At 41.0% G+C, this 16,153-nt stretch overlaps 1 protein-coding gene across 2 annotated transcripts in view; it reads right to left on the bottom strand.

Moving 5' to 3' along the window:
• Positions 1 to 4,698: 4,698 nt before the first annotated feature.
• The window catches only part of Tmem117 (transmembrane protein 117), a 425,555-nt gene continuing 414,100 nt past the window's right edge, over positions 4,699 to 16,153 (bottom strand). The window contains exon 8 of one of the 2 annotated variants that reach the window (XM_041642710.1): positions 4,699 to 6,573. In XM_041642710.1, the coding sequence (XP_041498644.1) occupies positions 5,927 to 6,573 (647 nt within the window). In that variant the 3' untranslated portion in view covers positions 4,699 to 5,926. The remainder of the gene's footprint in view (positions 6,574 to 16,153) is intronic. The other variant, XM_041642711.1, reaches the window with a different exon arrangement.

Below are 16,153 nucleotides of genomic sequence, written 5' to 3'. Positions count from 1 at the left end.
TAGCATAACTTTTTTTTTGTGTAGATCTTTTCTATTGTGCTTAGCTTAAGGCCAGTTGGACTATATAGATAAAAGACTCTGAGCAAGGATGCCTGTAAGCTGTGTGGAAGAGCATGACCCTGGCTTACAATATCACTGACTCTAAAAAAAACATCACACAGCTACTGGAAATGTTGTCCCGATTCCATGGCAACAAGGGTGCTTCCTAGAGCAGTGATTCTGAACCTTCCTAATGCTATGGTGCTTTAGTAGAGTTCCTTATGTTGTGGTGACCCCCAACCACAACATTATTTTGCTGCTGCTTCCTAACTGTGATTTTGCTACTGTTATGAAACGTGATGTGGATATGTGATATGCAGTCCCCCCAAAACAGATCATGAGCCACAGGTTCAGAAACCCAATTATAGGCCATCAGAACTGGGGTGACAAACTGATTCAGAAATGGTTGCCTCAGCTGCACGATAACATGGCAGGAGCAGCTGAAGAATTGAGCTCAGGTGTTTGTGCCATCTCTTTAAGTGCTAGAGAAATAGTGCATGCACTTCAGGATTTGTGAAAGGTAGGCAATTACTGACAAGACCAGAAAGTCCTGCTAAGGGAAACTGGGAGAGAAGTCATTGAATGAAGGCGATGATTTAGAACTTCAGCGCCTTAGGAAATGCTGGAGAGTAAGTCTGGTCTAGCAGCTCTGACGGATTACAGCCATTGATTTAAGAGAACATAGCCACTTGCATTAAGCTAAGGGATCTGAACTCCTCTAGAAATCGGAAAGGGTTTAGATTTCAGTTTGTAGGGCTCAAAGGCAGACTGAGAGATGGGAAACTGGGAGCAGAGAACCCAATGGTGTTCAATGGTTGCATCATCTTGGAGATGCTGGCGAGGTGAAGGCGAACTGAGTGGTTCTGCTGAGGGCTGGCCCTGTAGGGCCTGGGACCTCCACCTGGGGTATTTACTTTACCCCCTCACAACATTCTCTGGGGAAGCTGCCACAATCACAGTCTTAATGATCCTCTCCAAAAACCTGCCAGCTGTCCCAGTCCTCGGATGAGAATAAAGCTCCTGGTGCTCATGGGGGCACCTTCATATCCAGGGGTGACCTGTCATGGATAGCTTGTTCACCTCACTCGAGGAATGTGTTTGAAAGCAACCCACCTTAAGTGATCACTTTGATCATGTTTAAACATGATCTATTCCTTCTCTGTCATTCACTTGGGGCATTCATTCAAAACATTGTCTACCCTCCTCCAGAAAAGTGAAATCTTCAGAGAAACCAATGCCAAAGCTAGACAGTGTGCTGGTACCAGTTTATGTTGTGGTTTTTTGACTGTACTTAAAACACCTGGCATTGAACTCGCTGTGTCTTCCATTTAATCTAACCGTGTCTGTTTTAATCATGTGATATTGAGGTTGTAAATTGCATCCCAGCAGGCTCCAGAAATTCCTGTGAAATATTTAGCCTAGGTTCTTGAGATGTAAGAATAGCCAGAAATCAAGCATCTTGTGTTTCTGTAACTGTCCCTACATAGTCCATCAAAGGTCACATGTGAAACAGCTAATTTTCATGGGTATGAAGGAGTGACATAATGGGAAAATTAGAGTTTGGGTTTGGCAATCAGAGAGACAGCTGTTTAAAATTCTGACTCAGCATTTGGCTAGCTTTGTGATCTTGGGGTTCTCAGTGACCATCTCTGACCCTCGCGTTTATTATAGAGTGTAATTAATCCCATTCACCTCCCGTGGTGATGGTTAATTTGAGAATTAAATACGATAATTAATTTGCATATAGAAATTATTCAGAATGATAGTGTCATTAGCCTGACAATGGAGGGAAGATTTGGGTGAGAGTAACAAATGTATCAAGGCTGGGGTCATCTACAGAATTGGTACTGTCATTCTGTTTTGTTACACCTGAGCTTCTGAGGTCGGAAAATCCCAGTTGCTGGTAGTGACGCTCGCCAGCCCACTCTGCCTGTTTGTTCTTCGGCCTTTCGGAAGCAGTAAGTGTTACATTTGTCTTTCTTAACTCTGCTGCTCACTCACATTGTTATCTTTACCTTCTTCCTTTGGTTCACAGCTTTTCATTCTCCCTTTCCAGATGGAACCAGGCTCTCTGGGGCCAGACATGGAATGACGTCAACTCTAACCCATTCAAGAAACCAAGCAACCAACTTTTTTTGTTACTTTTTTGACTGAACATATTTTTCTGAATGTCTTACTTAGCCCACAAGAACGTTGGACTCAAAAGATGTGAATGGTGAAGTTTTTTGTACAAGCCCCTTATCCTTCCCTGGAGTTTGTTTATTATTTTACATCCTGATTGCAGTTTCCCCTCCCTCCTCTCTTCCAATTCCCTCCCCCCACCTCCCTGTTGCCCCCTCCCTCCCTATAGATTTAAAGCTTGTGCACAGTAAAATTACCATTTCATTTCTAAGCCTTGGCTATAGTAGCTGCTACTTGGCCTCCACCGTCTGCCTCGCCTTCTCTTTCTATTGTGAATACCTACCTCTTTCTGGCCATCTATGACCAGCTCTCTGGTGGTTCCGAAGATGATGCAGTACTGGGGGTATCAATTGCAGCAAGCCAAATAATTAGGAGCTCAGTTTGTGCATGTACCATGAACCGATTCTCCCCAGTCATTTCTACGGCATATTACCAGGCAAAGTAGGCTCAACCAGAAGAGTAACAGTTTATCACCTGCAAGTCTGAGATGGGCTTGCTTGCTTGTGGGTGGGGCTGGCTAACACCACAGACAGGTTCTTGGGAGACAAAGCCAGAGGAAATCAGGCCAGACAGAGCAGTGAGTCACAGCAGAAAAGGTCAGTATAACCACAAAACCTCGTATGAAAAAGTTTCAGGACCAATAGTTGTCTTAAACATAGGGATCAATTCTGAGTGAGGACATAAAAATGATAAATAATGGTGGCATTCTTGGGTCTTGACTTGAATAACCCAGTAGGCATCATGGGCTATCAGCTAATAGTGATTTATCACGGTTGTCTTTCTCATATTTCATATTGGGTTGGTTGGTGACCCAAAGGGCAGTCGGATACTGTAATGGAAGGCTTAGGAGGCCCTGGGGTAACATGAAGCAGGTTGACCCCACCCCCACCTCCACATCTGAGTGCTTGGAGAGGTTCTGCGCATTCGATGTGAAGTCTGACACTGTGAGAATTGATTGACCCACGGGGAGAATAGAGAAGAAATCATTCTTAACAGCTCTAGTCAGTCAGTGCTGATCTTAGATGCTAAACGGCAAAAGAACACTGTAAGTGGCCACCGTGGAGAGAAGATGGGAAACCAGCTATGGCTTTGTGGTACAGATGGAGTGGCCATTTGGTGGTGAGGGCTATATCCAAGTGTATATTATCACGTCTAAATTTATAGTGTTTGTTTAATTTTTCAATTAGATTACTAATGAAGTGCTGTTTAAATAGAAAATAATAAATTGTGTCAAATTAGCCCAAATCCTGCACCGCATGGCAAATGCTGTAATTACGGAAGAGTAGGAATACAATTGTTCGTAGTCCTTTAGCCGCACTACAATCAAGGCATTGCCACTTTCACCCTTTCAGAATTATTAGTTTATGACTTCAAATATTTATCTTAACTCTGCAAATTCTGTGTTTGTTGCATCTCTTTTTTACACCCTTATTAAAAACAAACTATTTGGTATTCAAAAAGCCCCATAGAGCCATAGGCTGCTTCTGGCTGGTTTGAGATCCCAGACTAAACGTGAATGGATAGAATTTTAATTTTGATTTCCTTTCACTTTATAGCCTTTCCTTAGTAGACATAATGTCCAAAAGGTATAGAGAAGGAGCCAAGGGCCTCGGTAGAGATGAAAGGAAGGCTCTGGGACTTGCAGCTGGGTAGGTAGGGCCTTGGCAGCTTCAGATCTTGCTTGGTTATTAAGATAACATCTCTGGAGATTATTCTGTTTGGTACTGAATGTAGGTAAACATTAAATATATCTTTTTGTAGTCAGCGCTCTTTCTAAAAGCACAGAAGCACCGTGCCTCAGGCTTACTGCTATTGTTTGTCTATCTTATTTCTGCTAATTTGATCACCTCATTAAACCTGTTTCATTTAATACCCACATGAAAAATCTTCGGTGATAATTTCACAAACTATCCATATGAAGAATAAGCATCCAGTTTTAAAATCAATTTATGTATGAGAAAATGGTTTTCAGAATTAATACAAATACAGCCCCAGGTAGCATTATTCACTTGGCCCAGAGCTAAGAATTCAATACTGTAGGCTGTGCAAATTTGGCTACAGATAGCTTGTGTCAGGATCACATTTCTTTGGCCAGGGTTGTCAGTGGTTACTACACTGAGCTTGTCCTCTCTATTTTCAGTGCCAGGGATATTTATGATTCTAAGTGCACCATGCATGACTATTAAAGGCAAAAGAAACAGCAGGGGCATGGGTCCAACTGCTTGGTAAACAGTTATAGCGAGATGTTTATTAAAGCTGGCTCTCCAGTGACAGATAAATGCATAGTTCTGTTCTGCCTTCTAAATTCGGCATGTTGCATGCTCAAAAACAGACCCAAACGAGAGAGGTTTTAAAAAGTCTTTAAGACAAAAAGCAACAATGTCAGTATGTGACAGGAAAATAAATAATTTACCTTAAAAATGGTCTCCCTTCAGTTCCTCAAGAAACATGTAAGTATAATTTATGAAATAAAATTAAAAGCAATTTAGGACTATACCATTTATTACCTTGCCTAGAATCAAGCTTTTAAAAATCCATTTAAATAGGTTTATGTTCAGCTGAAGCGCGATGTAATCCTTTAACCAAACAGACAGACAAGCAAAACAAAACCTACATCACATAATTACTGGCATATAATTCTTATTTATTAATGTGCGGTGTTTACATCTTTAAAAAAATGAAACCCAAACAAAAATGCACATACACAAAAGACATTAAACAGACCCTTGCACAGCATTTTCTACCACATGAGGTTTTAGTGGATGATTTCAGAATTCCCTTGCTCAACATTGCCATAAGCTCTTCCATTTTCCCTGCCCAGAATCATATTTACAGCAAAATTAAAATATTGTAGATAGTGGGCTGTGCAACCTTCACACAATTGCAACTTGAATTCCTTGGCTGTCTGGGATGTTGTGAAAATGCCAATAAATTTGAGAACTCACCCAACTGTTCCTTTTAACCTTTGTTCCCAGAGGAAAAGGGCAAGACTATTAATCAAGCAGCAATTTATCTTTAATTAGGAAAACATAATTAGGTATTATCACCTAATTGCAATTAGTGGTTGGAGAAAGTCACTTTTGTGAGCAGTGACCCATGTTGGATTACAGTTCTTCTCTCACTGGATTTTATGTTTGTATTTATACTCGGCAGCCAGCCAATAAAACTTAAAAGGCAATCACAGGGCTTCTCTACAGTCCAGCGTCAAAGTCACCAACTTTGATGCTCATCAGGAAACCAAGCGAACTTTCTACAGCCACAAGTCGGCTTTGTCTATTTCCTTCTCCGACATCCAGTGTAAATCAAAATAATTATATAAAAAAATCCCACGTGGCATAGACTGGAGAGCCATTCTACACTTCATGTCTGGTAACAGTTAAAAACAGTTTAATGTCTCAAGGCACCACTATGGTTGAACATCAGATACATGGGTAGTCAGCTAATCTACTATGCTGTACAGTCAGGAAGTAGCTTGTGCAGTTGGGAAGAGCAATCTCTAGAGGACTGTTAAACATACAGTAGGCACGTGGATCATAATACAAATAGAAAACAATGAGTCCAGAGAAAGCATGTTGAGCACCGTTGTGGCATTGTTTGTATTTCTTTACCTAACACTATGTAAACCTGACATTTACACAATGAAAGACTACACGGGTTTAACATTACACTCAGGGCTGCTCTTTGTGCTCTCGCCACCTAAGGGGCTCTAGTTCATCCGCGTACTCTGAGAGGTGGTTGGGTCTTCATCAGCTTCCATCTCGCCGGTCGACTCCTTCAAATGCAAGCTCAGGTTTTCCGACGTCAGGTGGGAGGACTTGTAGACTATCTCATTGAAGTCGGACCTGATGCAGACCAAGGGGGGATCATTCAGAGGGTCTTCCACAGAGACCTGCGTGTTTTCTCGGGTGATCCCCATGTCTTTGCTGTGTTCTGAGGGCGATTTCCTTTTCATGCGAGTGTAGGTTTTATCTTGATTCTCCATGCCTTGCTCGTTTTTCAGAAACCGACCAAAGAACCAAATGAAGAATCCAAACCATACGAAAGCTATCAGACTTGGAACAAAAGCCAGACACTTGACGTCTAGGCTGGCCCCTATGTACCTGCTGTGTAAGAACATGTCTCCCTCAACGTACGTTTTATTAGTCTGAGGATTAGTGTGATTGGACCTCCATTCCCAGGATAACTTGGTTCTGTTCAAATCCTTTAAACTCTCAGAGTCTTTGACTGTGTAGATCTTCTGCCCTGGGCCAATGTACTGTCCGTATTCATGAGGTTTATAAAATATTTGGTTCTTCCACATATTCAGGTCCAAAATCAAGACGAGAAAGATAATTCCATAGTTAAACCATTTACCTGCATTTAAAAGGAAATACTGGATTAATCAAAGGCTGATAAAATTACAATAGGGTTTTCTCCACTTATTGGTATAATAGTATAAATTATTGGAGAATCAGATCTGTAAACATTTTTTTTGACATTGAAATGCTATCATAAAGTAAATTGACAAAGCAGAATGAATCAAACAAACTGCAACAGTAGGTCTTGGAGTAATAGGACATTTTATTTTATGTGCACCAGAGCTAGATTCAAAGTCAGTCTTAGGTACTGCTCTAAACTTGTTTAATTAGTGGTGAAAAACAGTTCTAGTGAAATTTTTAAGAAAGTCTAATATATGATTGAATATTTCTTACTGTTTCATAATTAGGTCTGGGGAAGAAATAAATCATCTTGCAATGCAAAGCACAGTATTATATCAATTGAATTTGCATTGCTGTTTGTAGAAGACTCATTGATTACACCGTTAGCTGATGAGATCCTGCTCAATAATCCCTGAGTTCTTTTCAAGGCTTAAATCTCAGACCAGATGCCCACTGAACACAACGCATTTATGAGCTCTACAACCAAGGCTAATAAATTACTGGAAAATATCACATGGAGAGAATTTAACCACTATGATTTCCTTTTAGAATTTAAAATATTATATATAGGCCAGAGAGAGGCCTCCGTGATTAAGAGTACATACTGCTCTAGCAGAGGAATCGAATTTAGTTCCTAACACACATGTCATGTTGTTCACAACAGCCTATGAAACAGCTTCAAGTGGAATTTGATATCTCTGACCTCCAGAGGTGTCTTCATTCGTAAACATGCACACACACATCACACTCATAATTAAATATATTCAATTAAATCATATATATTATGTTATTTAGTGATACGTTTTTGAACTGCAACTGCACAAGGAAAGAATGTAGAAAATTTCTAAGGGATTCTAGGTTCTATTACAATTATCATTTCTTACAAGCTTTATAACATCAAATATGCTATAATAAAGTTAATTATCTCCCTCAAGTTTGTTGCAGCAAATGATATGATACATATAAGAGGCTATAGAAGCTTTAATTGTAATTTTAAATACCATGCTCTCATTGTTTAGTAATTAGAAGCTAATAAAGTTGAAGATCATAAAGTTACTGCTTCATGTGATTGTGTATTTTGTACATTGTGCCGCTTTTGGGAGAGAAATCTATTTGTGAGGAGGTTGGGGACACTTTGTCTGCTTAGCATCACATCCTGTGGTATGTAAAGTTGGGATTCATCCTGCTCCAATACCCACCTGCTATTAGATTGAACTTACTTGCTTAAATTCTTTTCAGCATCTGTTTCCTTCCATGAAATTAAAAAAAACAAACAAACCAGTATTTCTTGAAGTTAACATTCCATGGGCGTATTAGATGCTTAGCACCATGTCTTGTAGATAACGACACAGTTACTTTTAACACTAATGGTCAGTGTTATCATCAAAGGCTTGGTTGGCCCATGACAGTTTCTTTGTCTAAAAGAAAAGTTGTCAGTTGGTGTGTACTAAAGAGTTTAGCTAAAGGAATTAAGACTGCTTACATCTTTGTACTTTATTGTTTTTGTGGTTTGCCTCTCCTTCTGGTTGATTAGTAGTATGAACATGTTTTCGTTTTGAAGCTCTGGGCCTTCCCTGACCTCGGTTACCATATAGAAGAACAATGTTCTCGACATTCCAAGTCACTGTCTGACTTAGTGTGTGCAAAAACAAAAACCAAACTCAAAGGTGCATAGTATATTAAACATTTATTGAACTCATACTAGACAGTGTGTAGCATATAGCACCAGATGGTGAGATACAAGCTTCTGCCTTTCAAGGGGGATTTCCCCATCTTGCTGGGGAAACAGGACAGAGATGTAGCTGACAATAATAACAGATTGCATTTGAGAGATGTTAATGAGGGATACAAACTATAAATGCAAAATTGAGAACATGGAATAAAAGCCAAGAAGAAATTTCTGCAGAGAGTACTTTGTAATAAGCAGCAATTAGCATGCTAGCAACTCACACTGAGGCAGAATCAGGGCTGGGGACTCTGGAACATTCTTGTTTTCTCCTAGTATTGTATTGTATTGGGCTGCAGACAGAATAGCTGAAAAGGATGTGGTGTTGGAGGAAAGATGAGCAAGAGGACTGAGAAGGAAAAGCAAGGACATGTGGCAGGAGAGAAAGGTGGAGTGCAAAGTGTAGAGATTCCCGCCCAGTCTGAAGGACCACTCACCTGTCGCCACCATGATGGAAGGAACGTTACAGAGGTTCTCTAGTGCTCTGCTGTGGTTAAGAAACTTACTCTGGATATAAACTACAGGTGCTTAAAAGCCAGACTGAATGGCGGCACCAAGCAGTCTCTCGGCTTTACCTCAGTGGACTTTCCCAAAATATCTACTACTTGATTCTATTTAACAAAAAACCATGAGAACCCAAAGAATGAGTTCCATGTCTCTAGGATACTAGCTTATCAAAAGCAGGAGTTATCATTAACCCTGAACTGGGAAGGAGAAAGGGGCAGCTCACGGGTCAGTGAAGGATGCTCTCCTAATAGCAAGAAGAATAATTTGTGTATGCTAATAAGCAAAGAAAAAGTCAGTTAGTTCAGAGTAAATAAGGAGGTGAATGAACACTGACCAAACTAAGCGAGAACACTGGAGCCCAGAGAAACTTTCCACTGCTATTATGGTCACTCAACGGAGTCTTGAGGATGTTGGAAGAGTAGAAAATATGGTCCTTCTTATTCTTTTTGTTTTTAGCCATTTAACATGACTTCTGAGCTATTTGTACACAGGAAGGAGATCTGTCATTAGCCATCTACCTTTTAACTTGTGACATCGTGTCTTGTTAGCTTCGTAATGATTTCTTCTCTTAAGACATTCCTTGACCCTGTGAGATGTGGTGCCCCATAACCCAAAGTCAGGCAGTGCAAGCTTAGCCTCTTGTGATGGTGTCATTGTGTGAAGGGGCAGAGCTGAGCCATCCAATCCTTAAGGCTTCTTCCCAGCCCTTAAAAGTCTCCCTGGTTAGCCGCTGTGAAATAAATATCTCCACAGCCTTAATGTTATAGGATGCACCTGCAAATCTCTCCAAACAATGAAATAAACAAAAGCAGATAAAACACAGTTTTCAGACGAAGAAAGCTGTGCTTAAAGACTGTACAGTTTGAGAAACTCTGTTCACCATCGAAATTTACCCTTAGTCTCTGGGATGGCCCAAGCGAGATGCTCCACCTCCTTCTCCCCCAGCCTTGCCTTTGTGGATGAATGATCAACAGTAGCTGGAGGTTTGGAACATCCACATCAATCACATGAACACGTGTGCATTCCCCCTGTTGTTTCAACTACATAGTATAATGCAAATCAGTAAGGAGGTAGGGCAGAATCCATACATTATTTCTATTAATCTCCTGTTGAAATAGCTTGCTGTCTGCTTTAATGAGAAATCACCACATGACGCTGGCAGGGTTACCTCTTCCTTGTGTTTTGTCATTTTAATGAATCTTATTGATTGTCAAAAGTAATACTACAATAAAAATTTTTATCTTTTTACTTTGTGGGAGTTTATGGAATTGTTGGATATGTAATTTTAAAGGAGTCATCGTTAACTATCACCCTCATTTAAGACACAAATTGACAATAATTGGGGAGAAATACTGCTTTTTTTTCAGAAGAAAAGAAGCTACAATGCACTGATTTTTGTAACATATAATGAACATTTCATGATTATATATCTAAAATAGTTTTAATAATGAACTCAGTAGAGTTGCCAGTTGACATTGCAATGCAGCTGGCATTCTGTAGAATCTCCCTATCTGGTGGGCAGTACTACTGACTGATATAGAGAGCAACTGTTTGTAGCATTCATGTTACCTATTATGGATGCCAGCCATTTAACATCCACTGTGGGGCAGTAAGAAGCCATGGCCTTGAAGTGAATGAGCTCTGGATAAAATAATAATAACTGTACCAGTAGTCTTGTTCATGCTTAAAGTTATTTAATACCAGACAGAACAATACAACCAGGCTTATGAAGTTAGCACATCCCCAAGTCTCTTCCAGGTAACTGAGGGATGTGTAAAAAGCAAGGAAGTCCTTGGTCACAAGGCCACCATTTAGTAAACAGAGTATGAGTTTGCTAATTTGTGAATGGATAGTAATTTTGAGCTGGTAAAATATCTACTTAAGTCCTAAGTGCTTCTATTGTCATTGCTCCTTTTAGCAAGCAATCCAATATTATAAGCACTGGGGATATCACTTTGTAATAACAGAAATAAACAGAGGCTGCACATTTATGATAAATCTGTTGTCCATCCATCTATGGCTTTGCTGTGCTTAAGAACAAAGTCATGTATATGTTTCTGTCTCCCAGATCCTAGCTTAGGTTTTTTAATTGTTAACTTTAAACAACTGTGAATCAACTTATAAACTGTAAACTGATGTGCTCCCAAAATATAAAGAATGACTTTGGAGTATTTTAAGTCAATTGTACTCTTAAGTGATGTAATCATTTCTGGGTGATTGTTAGAAGTGATACAATGTGAAAAGTTCAGAGAAGAAACGTATTCATTTTTCAAATATTATAATCAATAATATATTTAAGTTGTTCCTCTGGCTGTGAAGATAATTGCTGGAGGATATGTGAGGTGTATAACAAAATGGTTATATACATAAATGAAGCAAAATGCCTGGCTGAGTAGAGAAGGCTAGCTTGGGAAAAACTAGACTCTGGGGAAAAACAACATGGCCTTGGATGACCATGTATTTTATACCAATAACAAGAATTCCCGATTTCTATGGAAGGCAATGTAGTTAACTCTTAGACCTACCTATAAAGTGCACTGAAATAGAAATTGCTTCTAGAGAGGTCTGGGCAAATTCTCACCTGAGAGTGTAGAAAGAGGTCTTTGTGTACCGTGTTCAGGGTGCATCATATTTCCCGATAACAAGTCTCAGACAGACTATCCTCCTGAGTGGTCTTGCCCGCCTCAGCACTTCCCAGCATCTAACTGACACAGAACTCCTTCAGAAAAAAATTTCTAGACACTCATTTGCTAAAATCACACAATGATAGAAACAAAGTAAAGGGCTTTTGCTCGTTATTTTTCTTCTCCTTGCCTATGAGAAGCACCTGTGCCCCCACACCACCTGGGAAACCGAAATAGAACACAGATACTACAGAGGCTTGTTCACATCCGTGTTTTCATTTTGGCCCAAAGCGTTCCCGTGGGCATCATTGTGCCAACAGTGTGAATTCTCTCCTTACTGCTACATAAGCCTTCCTTCCGGCTTTTTCCCCAGCCCCCTCCTAATTTACTCAGATGATGGCCACCAATGGGACTCTTCTTTTGTGTGGCTGGGATGACAGATGGTAGCGCTTCTGCTGAGACTGGCATTAATAGGACTCGGAGGAGACTGGAGACTGAGTCGGGAGGCCATCTCTTCTTGCCTCCAGAGATTGTGGCCATCACATTTTTAAATCCATCTATGCATGCGTTATAGTAAAGGGAAACAACATAATAGAATCGTATAGTGCTTTTAGCTTTCCCTTTAAGAACAATGGACTTGGGGTAAACGTATCAGTGTAACTTAATCACTAACCATTGTCCTTTTGTTGCTGACTTAAAATTCCAAGAAAAAGTCTATTTTAACACATGCTTGGATAGAGATGATTATTTTTTTATAAGCAGTACCCCAGCTTATAAAATGAAAGCTCATACATACTGTAGCAAACCATCTGTCAAGGGGGATCCAGATGAGCTAAACAGATGCAATAATTCAAGTTATTTTTGACATGCATAAATAAAGCTAGCTTAGAATCAGCATTAAAAATTACTTCCATCTTAAATGCTTTTAAAATGTCAGTGGGAATTCATCAGCATCAGAAAACCCTTTACATAAGAGTGTTTCCTTAGGAGGCAGCATTTTCCATTCCTAGCCTCTTCTTCCTGGGAACTCAGGGATTAGAGCCCACAGCAGAAAACTTAGAGCAGCTGGATAAAGGGCGGCAAGAAAACTCTCTTGGAACTTGGGGATTAGAGCAGCAGCAGAAAAGGATAAATGGCGAGAAAACTTTTTCAGGCTGCCTGATGTTGGGATTAAATAGGAAATAAAAACCCTGGATGAACGAAAGGGCAAGTGCCAAGTACAAAACAGTTAAGAGGATGCTCTACACACTGCATGATAGACAGTGTCTGCAGTGCCTTCTAGTTACTCATGGGTTTGAGTCTTAGAACCAGGGATGTGATGGTTTCCATTGCTATTCCCACTGAACAGACAAGAACCCAGCTCTGAAAAGGCTAAGAAACTAGATGAGAGCCACACTGACAGAGTTAGAGTCCATGTATAAGAACTTTGTGCCCCATTGCTGCAGGACACACTTAATGCCTTACCTAGCATGTAGACATACAACAGTGTGGGCTTAGGGTAGGGTCACCGGTGCTTTATGGAGACCTTGAACTCTCCTCACACAGGTTCTTCCAGCATAGAGCAAACACAGGCACAATTGTTAGGGTGTGAAACTCTTTGCAGACCCCTCAGGGCGATAGTTCCTGTAATAATTTTGGGGGGAAATGGCTCCTGACAAATGACAACAGATGGTCCTCAAGATCCCTTCCCATCACTGGCTCTGGCTTCCTCCATGGTTACCCAGACAGGCAAGCATGCTAGTCATCATTCACACTGAGTGATGTTATATTTGGTAGCTTTGAGTTCTTGCAAGAATCTGCCATGTGCCTTTCTCTTGGCCACCCCATTTCTCTGAAATTTGCACTATGCTCATTAGCTTTTATTAATAGTTACATAAAAGTTCTAGTTTCATTTCTGTCACTATGATAAAATAACGTGACGAATCACAGCGTATGGTTTATTCAGGCTCAACAGTCCAGGTTATGATGCACCATTAGAGGGAAATCTCAGTGGCGAGAGCAGAAGGCAGTTGGTCTATCACAGTCACAGTCAAGAGGACAGAGAAACAAACACGCCCATGCTTCCTGCCTGCTTATGACATCTTCCTGCTTTTCTTCACTCTTGCTTTTATAGGTCAGGCCTATGGAATGGTGCTGCCCACAGTGGCTTAGATCTTCTAACATCAACAGCAATCAAGAACAGCCCTAAAGATATGCCTATGGGCCAAGATGGCCAAGAATTAAATAATTCTTCTTTAAGTCTCTCATTCCAGTATCAACACAATGTCCTCACTAACCTGAGACACAAACACATCATTTTTAACTCTAACCTTCCACCCCTTGTCCTGCAGATCTCACGCTTATCTCATAACACAAACTATGGTGCATCTTTGTTACTTTTCTGCTGCTGTGATACAACACCATGACCAAACATGGCTTATGGAAGACTGAGTTTATTTTTGCTTGTGGTTAAGAGGGGAATGAATATACCAGTTAGGAAGCATGGCTGCAGGCTCCAGGAGTGGAAAGCTGAAAGGCCACATCTTTGACAGCAAGCTTGAAGCACAGAGGGTGAACCACAAGTAGGGAGAGGCTATCTATGCTCAGACAACCCCCTCCCACCTCTGCCAAGTACATAGCTCTTACAGCAAGGCCACCTCTCTTAAACTTTCTAAACAGTACCCACTGGGAACCAAGTGTTTAAATAGCTGAACCTATGGGAAGCATTTGCCACTCAAACTACTACATTCCAATCTCCAGTCCCCATAGTCTCTGTACTAGACCATGATCAAAACGCACTTAGTTCAACTTCAAAGACCCCTTGGTCTCTCACGGTCTCAGTGCTGTTCAAAAGTCAAAAGTCTATTGAGACATAAGGTAATTTATTAACTATAATTCTTGAAAACCAAAAAGCAAATTGGATACTTCCAACACATAATAGAACAAAATAGTCAATACCATCCCAAAAGGGAAGAATGGGGGTAAAGTTGAGAAATACTGGACCAAAGCAAGACCAAATCCCAGCAGGGCAAACAGCAAATTCTGCAGCTCTACATTTAGTATCCGGGCTTCAACGGCTCTGCCCCTGCAGTTTGGTGCCCGAAGCATAAGCCTCTCTCTTGCACTGGATCTACTCCCTTTAAGCAGCTCTCCCTGGCAGAAGTCTCATGACTATTGACTCTGTAACATCTTGGAATCGAGAGTGAAACCTGAGAGGCTTCATTTTGACAGATTCATGCAATGGCCTCTCAAATCCTTCCTGCGGGAATTCCCCACCATAAGCTGTGTGATCTCCACAGCTCTCTGAAACCACAGAAGAAACCATGCCCCCCACTCCTGCATCCTTCATGCCACTGAATCCAATATCATGTGTATGGCACCACTGAGTCTGAATGCCAGCTTGGGTGGACCCTGCCACCTTGAATCCCATCAGCAGCAGCTTGCATTTGCAGTCCCAGCTGCAGTGGCTTGCATTTGCAGTCTCAGCATCAATGGCTTGCATTTGCAGAACCAGCTGCAGTGGCTTGCATTTGCAATTCCAGCAGCAGCAGCATCTTGCATTTGCAATCTCAGCAGCAGCAGCCTGCATTTGCAGTCCCAGCAGCAATGGCTTGCATTTGCAATTCCATCAGCAGAGGCTTGCATTTGTAGTCCCAGCAGCAGCAGCAGCTTGCATTTGCAGTCCCAGCAGCAGCAGCAGCTTGCATTTTTGCAGTCCCAGAAGAAACGGTAGCTTTCATTTAAAGTTCCTCTTTAGGGAACTGCAAATAGACCTTTTACAATATGAAAGTTCAGCTGGGTAGGGTCCTACCCAAAAGGCAGGTTTTCTTTTATCCCTCAGAAGAACAGGAAGCCTCCCTTAACTATTAATCTCCACAATTACAGTCTCTCTTCCAGAACATTCCTTGGCTATAGCATTGTTTCCTGGTGCCTTTTTCCTCTCCAATTTGTACATTTTGTATTTCTTTCTACCCCACATGCTCTTTTTTGCTGCAGACTTGTGGGAACATTATCAGTAACAACCCTGCCACAGACTCAGCATCATGTTGTTTTGCGATTTCCCCTGCCAAAGAACTCAGGCCATTGCCCTTTAATTTAGCTTTGGGCAAGTTCTCGGGACATAAACAGAAAGCAGACAGATCATAGGAATGGTCTCTAGCTCAGATGCTAATATTGTTCCCCTCTTAAATATTTTAGCTAGACCTTCATAGTCCACATAGTTCTTATAACTACTCTCTTCTAGGCTTCTATTAGGATGGATCATTGAGCCTGCTCATAGGCTTACAGAATACAACTGCCTTTCTAGTCCAAAGTCTTCCATAGTTATCAGAAAAAAAAATTCTTCACAGCAACAGCCCATTTTCCTTTCTCTGGCATCAACTTCTGCATTAGTCACTGTTTTAGTAGGGCTTTCTATTATTGTGATGACGCACAATGACCAAAAGCAACTTGGAGGGGAAAGGGTTATTTTGCTTAGTCTTCCATATCACAGTTCATCAATGGTAGTCAAGGCAGGAACTCAAACAAGGCAGGAATCTAAAGGCAGGAGCTGATGCAGAAACTATGAAGTAGTGATGTTTACTGGCTCACCCTGCCTGTTTTCTTATAGAACGCAGGACCACAAGTCCAGGAGTGGACCTATCATCATTGGGCTGGCTAGGCCCTCCCACGTCAATCAA

This window comes from Microtus oregoni, unplaced genomic scaffold (assembly GCF_018167655.1).
Source record: "Microtus oregoni isolate MIOR12 unplaced genomic scaffold, Mior012 000077F_ref0000221, whole genome shotgun sequence".
NCBI lineage: Eukaryota > Metazoa > Chordata > Mammalia > Rodentia > Cricetidae > Microtus > Microtus oregoni.
Note: the sequence above shows the minus strand (reverse complement) of the source record. Positions and strands in the feature narration are given on the sequence as shown.